This window comes from Helianthus annuus, chromosome 13, assembly GCF_002127325.2.
Source record: "Helianthus annuus cultivar XRQ/B chromosome 13, HanXRQr2.0-SUNRISE, whole genome shotgun sequence".
NCBI lineage: Eukaryota > Viridiplantae > Streptophyta > Magnoliopsida > Asterales > Asteraceae > Helianthus > Helianthus annuus.
Genome location: NC_035445.2, coordinates 57645447 through 57653165, shown reverse-complemented (window position 1 = coordinate 57653165; position 7719 = coordinate 57645447). Strand labels below are relative to the sequence as shown.

Genomic DNA, 7719 nt, shown 5'->3' with positions numbered 1-7719 from the left:
TTTAGTTACCAACTTTCAAGATCTTGGTTTCGAAGCAACAATAATTTTTATCTCCTGGTAAATATTTCTATCTCATTCTCGTAAATATTAATTTGTTTATTTAACTAGTTTTCTGTTTAACCAAACTGATCAATAATCACCATTAATATTTCTAGATTTTAAACAAGTCCAAATTAATATTTCAAATATAAATAAGTTTCTGTTTCATAAGTTTCTGAAAGTATCTATGTATTTGTTGATTTCTTGATGCAGTCTTACCCGATGGATTCATACAGCTACGGCTGCAAATGGAAACCAATAAAAGTTTCAGCAAAACGTGATTTTCCGGATCAGTTTTATGATGAGAACCAATGTGTTAAAAAACACAAAGGCTGTGAATCTGATTATGCTGATAAAGAAGTATTGGATTTCATCCCACTTGACACAGAATCGGAATCGGAAGGTTCAAATTATGACATTATACCTCGAATTGGTGATGTGGCAACGTGTGGTTCGGATGAGGGGATAGGGGAGTTGGGTGTTTATAATGAAGTCAGAATTCATGGAGCGTGTTTAAAAGAAATAAGATGGTATGAAACGGAGGACGGGTTGAAGATTGAATTCTCAGTTGAAAAGTTAAAGAAGAAGAAGAAGAAGAAGAAGCGCATTGATGTTTGGGAGGGCCTGTGAGAGTGTTGGTGATAATGTAATGAATGAGAGTGTTAGTGAAGAGGTTTGTTCTAGCCGAAGACGAGTTGCAGCTGTAAGAAGTTATCCTCCAGGATGTGGACGAGTGATGAAGATTGCATAGATCGGTGAATGTAAAAAGTAAATGTTGATCATGTGGCAGAAGACAGACGTAGTTTGATCAGTCTATGGAGAATATAATGAATGATTTGTAGAAAGGAAGGTTAAATATGGTAGAAGCAGGGTTGGATTTAATTTGTCTGTTTGTTAGAAACAAATGCTGATCTTTTATATAAGTAATATGATTCTTTGTTCTTAAAACTTGTTCTTGTGATAACTTCTGTTGATGGATTTGTTCCACTTGCAAAAAGCCTATATTAATCAAATACTTAACTGGGGTCTATTTATCCCTCATTATGAACGCTTATAGATAACGATCTAGTTTTCTACGAGTAATTACCCTCAAAATAGAACTTTACACAACATTCGAAGAGTTCTCCATGAAGATCAAAGTATGTTTTAGGACTCCTGAAGATCTATATATAGGTTCCAAAAGTGTTTTCGTAGTTACAACTAGTCTTACGACGCAACCCCTCTTTTGTTCGTCAAATGCGCCTTTCAGCCAACCAGTTAAAGCACCCCTTTACGGCTTAACAATGTGTTTCGCTTCATACATGTTCCTATCAAGCATCAACCTTATTGGTCACTTAATGACCAAAGGTTTACACGTTTTGTTGGATTTGGTCTGTGTGCTAGCTAGTTTTTTTTGTACTCTCACATTTATAAATGCACATAAGTTAATTGTTATTGCATGCATGATCACATATAAAAAAAAATAATACAATTTACTTAATCTGATGATAATAACAAGATCAAATCATCCTAAGTTCTAAAACATAAACAAGGCCAAAAACAGAAAGATGAAACTAGAAGAAAACAGAAGGGTCAATGCACATATTGATCATACATCGGCCATGCTAATTTGGTCAAACCCTACAAGTCAAAAGCCAATGTTCAAGGGCATACACAACCTTCGACATTCAAGATACATCATATCTAAAAATAAGTGACGGTTGAAACTAAAGTTGTTTCAACGAATTTGTTAGCTAATTTCTTCATTCAAAACTAAGAGAATGGTTAAAGATACCATGGGCAATTAGAAACAGTTTACCGGATCATGTTCTTCAGTATATATAACCTTTGATCAATCATCATCAACTTCTAGTGTTTTTTCTTTTTGCCTGGACCTTAGGGGATATATTCTTGGTAATACCTTCGACTGTTTTACTTGGGTTATTTTGCGTATTGCATCCGACATAAAACCATCATCTTCGGTTTCTTCAGATTTTTTCATGTGCGAATCAACTGCAGTATTAATATCTTCTTCAGTTATCTTCTTCTGAGTTGAATTTGAGAAAGAAATATCATCTTGATTGTGATCAACTTCTATAGAGTTGGTGGAGATCTTGTCGACTGGCGGAACGCTTTGATTAAGAATCTTTTCAGTATGTTTCATAATATCTCTGAAAATAATACTCGTTAAAGCAGTTCCTGACATCAATAAATGCCGTACATGAGTGACCGGAAGATCATCAAAAGACGCAGGCAAGGATTGTTTTGTTGTATCGTCGTCACACTTATCATGAAAAGATTTAAAGGCATAATCTTCCCAGCTACATGGAAATCCGCTAAGGAAACTATCACAGACCTGTGAAAAAACTGTGTATTTAAATTTTCGTACTTTAAATTTTCATTACAGGTTGCAATTTCAACACGTTTGTATGGAAATGGGTCGATTCGGGTTAAATCTTATTCGTAAACAAGAAAAGTATACAAATTGGCTAAAACAAAACGGGTTAAAAGTTGCGTATGATGACCCAAATCCTTTTGATTGTAAAAACTATCTTATTTAAATGGTAGTGAAACTTGAAAAGTATATGCTAAATTATGAATGGATATTTGGACACACTGACACTAAATATATTGTTTAAAAAACAAGGTCTTTAGTTTGATTTCATTTACATACGTATATCTTACTTAATCAAATAGACTTTGAAGACTTTTAACCTGTTTGATCCAAGCCCGTTTTAGCTTAAAATATTGATATGACCCATCTGAGACAAAACACCGCCCCCTATAAAATTTTGTACTCATACATAACGCATTAACAATCACAAGAAACAAAAAAAAGTTAATAGTAGACATAAAAGTGGTCAATGGGTCATCCCTATTCGACCAACCCAAAAAGTTTCTTGTTTTGACCTGAACCCAAGGTTTAAAAGTACGAGGCGAACTAAGGCGTAAGCACGGGGCAGAATTAAAAAATAAATATAAAAAAATACTAACTAATTTCATCATCGTATTCATAAAAAACACACATAAAAATACATCAAATGTTTGAAATTGACACAAAAAATCAAAAACATCAAAACCCCCCTGAGGCGCGCACATACAAAATAACCCCCTGAGGCCCCGCCTCGAGCCGCACGCCTCAGCCGTTTTTTTAAACTATGCCCGAACCCATCACCCACCCGTCTGTTTTGCACCTCAAACTTTCATGGTATGGCTGCCCTGTTGGAAAGGACAGCCAAAATGTGGATAAGAATCTTGGTTTAAAAAAGCGTGAGGCGCTCCGAAGCGTTTTGGTTCCAAAAGCTTTAAGCGAAGCTTCAAGTGCGAAGCGAGAGCTTCACGTATACGAAGCGCTCAAAATTAAAAAAAAAATTAAAAAATATTTGTACACATCAATATGACATATTCTACTTGTTTATCAATAATAAACACGAAAACATGATTAAAAAACACACTTAACACATAAAAAAACATAGTTAAAACACAAATTAAAGTCGATTATTGGAAAAAGTATGAAGAATCGATGGAGAAGAGGGAGGGAGCGGCTGAAGATGTTTACTAACGTTCTTTTTTTAGGGTAAAGAAGTAGCGGGCCTCAATTATACCCTATTAGAGACTATCGGGCCTAAATAAAAAAAACCCAAATCTGACCTGATTGGGCTGAAGCGTCGCTTCGGGCTTAAAGCGCGCTTCAAAACGCTTCACGTGATTTGTTGCCTCAGAGCAAAAAAAGCGACAACCCTAGCGCTTCATCGCCTCACGCTTTAAGCTCGCTTTTTTAAACCAAGATAAGAATTATAAAACAAAGAGGTGGTGATACCTCAGATGAGAAGCCATAAGACAGTGTGCGTGACTTAATGATGTAACCACTAATACTGATTATGATGCCATCTTCTGCTTCAAGAGTGTAGTTATCATGCCTCTTGACAATTGCTGCAGAACCATAAACTTGAACTCCATCATCGATAGTGTTAATATTCGGCCTCTTTCCGGTTGATGGAGAGCCGAAAAGTCGCATTCTGCGTGTTTCGAACGTCCTGTGGTATTAAAAATCACGGTATAACAAACAACAACTCCAGCATTCTTAAAATCAATAGAGATGTTTAAAGTCTTCTAAAAATATCATTATACCTTTATTTAAATAGAACTTTTGTGTAATCGTGGTATAAAAATGACAAATTGAAGTTTAGAATCATCATATATAAGAACTGATTATATGATCATGAGATGTAAGGATGAAGTAATTAAAATTGATAGGAATCATCATACTCAGTAAATCCCACCAATAGCAAAGCTAAGGTAGGGTCTGAGGAGGGTAAGATGTAGACAACCTTACCTCTACCCCGTAGGAATAGAGAGGCTGCTTCCAGTGAGACCCCCGGCTTGAGAGTAGTTTTGTATCAAGCCTTGGACATAACGCACATAACACTCAACAATTGGGACAAAAGCTGATTAGTGCATGTACCCCCTTGTCTTTCGGCTATCAACGCCACCACATGATGCATGATAAACCGTCCCTTGCTTTTTAACGTTATTTTCACGAAATTAGTAAAATTGATAGGAATCGAATAAGAATAAAAGTAGTTACTCTCTGTTAAGAAAGCCTCCAACGCCCAATTTGGATTGACTTTCGAGCTTTATGAGCCACCATCCATGCAAAAAAACCTGACAAGATGATTGGATTGGAGTTAGTTTAACAACAGTGGCAAAGCTTGAGATTTCTGACCAAGGGGTCAAAAACGTATATACCTAAAAATTTCTATACGAAAACTACATACTCTCCACTAACAAGCGAAAAGTTTGGGGGGTGGGCCGCCCCCACAAAACTACGCCCTTGTTAACAACACATGTTATGCAAAGGTAACAGATAGAATTCAAAAAAGAATTGACGTGTGAACGTACTGATTTACGCTTTGATGAAGAAATGGGGGTTTTGGATTCACCGACAAGGTTTGGCATGAGTGCAGTGCAGCAGAACTATGATGTAAAACAGGAAACAAACATACTCCAATCAAATTCAAGTATAATCTAAATTCCTGCACACATAAGTAGAAAAATAATAGTTTCCTATGAAGCGTTATTATCAGGCAGGACTCAATATCAGAATTAGAAATCGATTAGGAATAAAGATTAAACAACCTCTTTATGGTTAGCCAGGCATATGTGATAATCTCCTAATTATAAGTGGATATGTATCAAATTCAGAGTCTGAAATTGGCAGATCTTATGTGAAAATCACAACGTATAATGTAATTGATGATTATTTACCAAATTATAACAATTTCTAAACAGAAAGAAAGGCCAAAGTATAAAAGAATTCAATTAGAGAACACAAGTACCTTAACCGATTGATGGCCGCCTGCGTGAACTCAAGTACCTTAAACGATCGATGGCTGCTAAACAGTGAAGACGAACGGATACACTCACTGTTCAAATTTTGGGTTTCTTCTTATCGCGCCCAAATTCATCAGCCGCCCAATTTCACTTTTAATATAAAAAAGAATTAAGAGCAAATTACACTTTAAGTCCTTCTAAGTTTCGTTTTTTTTTTTTAAACTAAGGTAACAATAGAATTAGAAATTGTCTTGTAGTCAAATTTTGGTACTCATTGGCGAAGATAGCCCTTTAATTCAGGAATTTCCAAAAAAAAAAAAGAAATTACGTACAATCATCATACAATAATAAAAAAAGATAATAAATACTACTAGTAGATAATTAATCTTTTTGGGTGATTTGTGAACGTATTGGTTCGTCCTATAAAACCGCCCAGAATCTTTAATGATAATATCTAATAGATTTGCCCCTTTTTTTTCATAGTTTGAAATCGTTCGATCACATTGTCGTCTTTTACTTTACAAAAGTTTTTGTTCTGTATGGCTTGTTCGTGCGAGACTGCGAAAGTGCGAATGAGGATTGACGATTCTGTTGTGCAACGTTTGGGTTTTAGACTTTCAGAACTTCCAAGTGCCGCCCATACATGCCCATAATCAATGGATTATTTTATTTGTTTGGGCTTTATTATAATTGGGCTTAATTATCATGAAACTTATTATTTGGGCTTAATTATTTAACAACTTTTAGGCTTAATGAATAATTTCAGGTTTCATATTTTTCCATTAAGGGTATCCTCGTATATGTTAGGGGTATCCTAATGTATAAAACCGAAAAAAATACACTGCGAGTACGGGTTTGAGCCGTAGCCCATGCTACCGCTAGTTCTTCATTAGTTCCGCCCCTGCTTCTGTTCCTTCCATAACGAACATTAACTATTTCCGTTAGGTACAGTCCTGTTCTTTGCACATGAGTCCCTTATCTACTTGTTTAAAAAGTTATCTTAACAACCGGAAACGCGACACAAAAGGTAAATATATTTGGGTCATATAACACGACCGGTTTATGAAATAAATCAATATGAACATGACATGTGTGATACATTGTCTAACTTAGTCGTGGCCCATTTAAGGGTGGTATTTCTTTATAAGTTATATATTTAGATTTCAGAGATGAAAGTGTACAAATTTAAATTTAAATAATTTGAATATTAATTGTCCGTCTAACTTATAATTTATACAAGTGAATACCCTTTTTAACCATTTATAAATTTTTCACTTGCAATAATACTATTTTATTAGTTATAACTGTCGATTCTTTGATTATTTCCATTCGCTTCTCTAATCTTAGGCTAATTATATATAACCAAGTTTGTTAATCGAAGATGAGAGATAACAAAGCAAAAAACCGAAATCAACTTATTGATTGCTTTAGTTATTAGCAAGTCATAATGTGGATGTCTAAACTATGACACATGTTGTTACTCATTCTTGAAAATGACTATTAAAAGAATTTTTCCCTATATACGGCGCCATATTAAGTGTATCTGAAACAACACGATACAAATTAATATATGGGTTGGGTTTGGGTTCACCTATTACACATGTCGTCCGACACGATTAACACCCCTAGACACTCGTACAGAGCACGTCGCATGCTTCTTACTCTCCCTAATTCATTTATGTTTCAACTCCACCTTGTCTCTTTGTCACTTGACAGAGCCGAATAAATGTAAAGTTTTGGTTTTGATTGCTTCAGCCGTCGTGGTTTACGTTCAATTCTTAATTCTGATGTCTACTTCAACTCAGTTCTGCTGACCTGACTACCTGAGGTTAGATCTTAGAAACTTTTTAGCATAAAGGTTAGGCATGTAAAATCGAATTATCCATGACTAAAGTTTTGTTGCATACTTTTGCATTCGGCAAAAGGTTCATTTACATTTTAGTATGATTCAAAGAGTAATCAATGGTATTGAATATGATTGAATATTATTGCTTGTATTTTTACATATGATGACCCTCAATATATAGTTTTCTACAAGGCTACATAAAAGGAAACGAATTGTAATTACAACTACTCGACAGGCTGTAATGGAGGGATTAGAGACAATTAGATGTTTGCTAGGATTGACCAAATCTTGGTTAAATTGGGAAATGATGTTATACTGATCCCTAAAATATATTTCTTTTAACACTCCCCCTCAAGTTAAATAGTGGCATCACCAATATTTAACTTGGTCAAGAAATCGTCAAAGATACTCCCATTTGTGGCCTTGGTTAGAATATCTGCTAGTTGGTCTTTTGGCCGAACAAATGGGAGTTCAATCATTCCTGCCTCCAGCTTTTCCTTGATAAAGTGTCGATCAACTTC

General features: G+C 35.2%; 1 protein-coding gene across 6 annotated transcripts; it reads right to left on the bottom strand.

Annotated features, from left to right (window-relative positions):
- Nucleotides 1-1510: 1510 nt before the first annotated feature.
- LOC110897926 (protein EMBRYO DEFECTIVE 1674) lies at nucleotides 1511-5513 on the bottom strand. 6 transcript variants are annotated; one of them, XM_022144657.2, is made up of 6 exons: nucleotides 5358-5499; nucleotides 5158-5226; nucleotides 4921-5054; nucleotides 4607-4683; nucleotides 3839-4055; nucleotides 1511-2374 (listed from the first exon to the last, which is right to left on the bottom strand). In XM_022144657.2, the coding sequence occupies exons 3-6, from the start codon at nucleotides 4975-4977 to the stop codon at nucleotides 1871-1873; spliced, it is 855 nt and encodes a 284-aa protein (XP_022000349.1). In that variant the 5' UTR covers nucleotides 4978-5054; nucleotides 5158-5226; nucleotides 5358-5499; the 3' UTR covers nucleotides 1511-1870. The 6 variants fall into 6 exon arrangements, with proteins under 6 accessions (XP_022000349.1, XP_022000348.1, XP_022000351.1 ...); XM_022144656.2 differs by lacking the exon at nucleotides 5158-5226 and having other exon boundaries at nucleotides 4921-4995; nucleotides 5358-5513; XM_022144659.2 differs by lacking the exon at nucleotides 5158-5226 and having other exon boundaries at nucleotides 3839-4037; nucleotides 4921-4995; nucleotides 5358-5513.
- Between the last annotated feature and the right edge of the window lie 2206 nt (nucleotides 5514-7719).

Coding starts and splice junctions, on each gene's coding strand:
- LOC110897926 (XM_022144656.2), bottom strand. CDS start 4,977: ATGCCAAACCTTGTCGGTGAATCCAAAACCCCCATTTCTTCATCAAAG. Junction 4,056..4,606: donor GGAGGCTTTCTTAACAGAGA/GTAACTACTTTT, acceptor TTAATACCACAG/GACGTTCGAAACACGCAGAA. Junction 2,375..3,838: donor CTTATGGCTTCTCATCTGAG/GTATCACCACCT, acceptor GTTTTTTCACAG/GTCTGTGATAGTTTCCTTAG.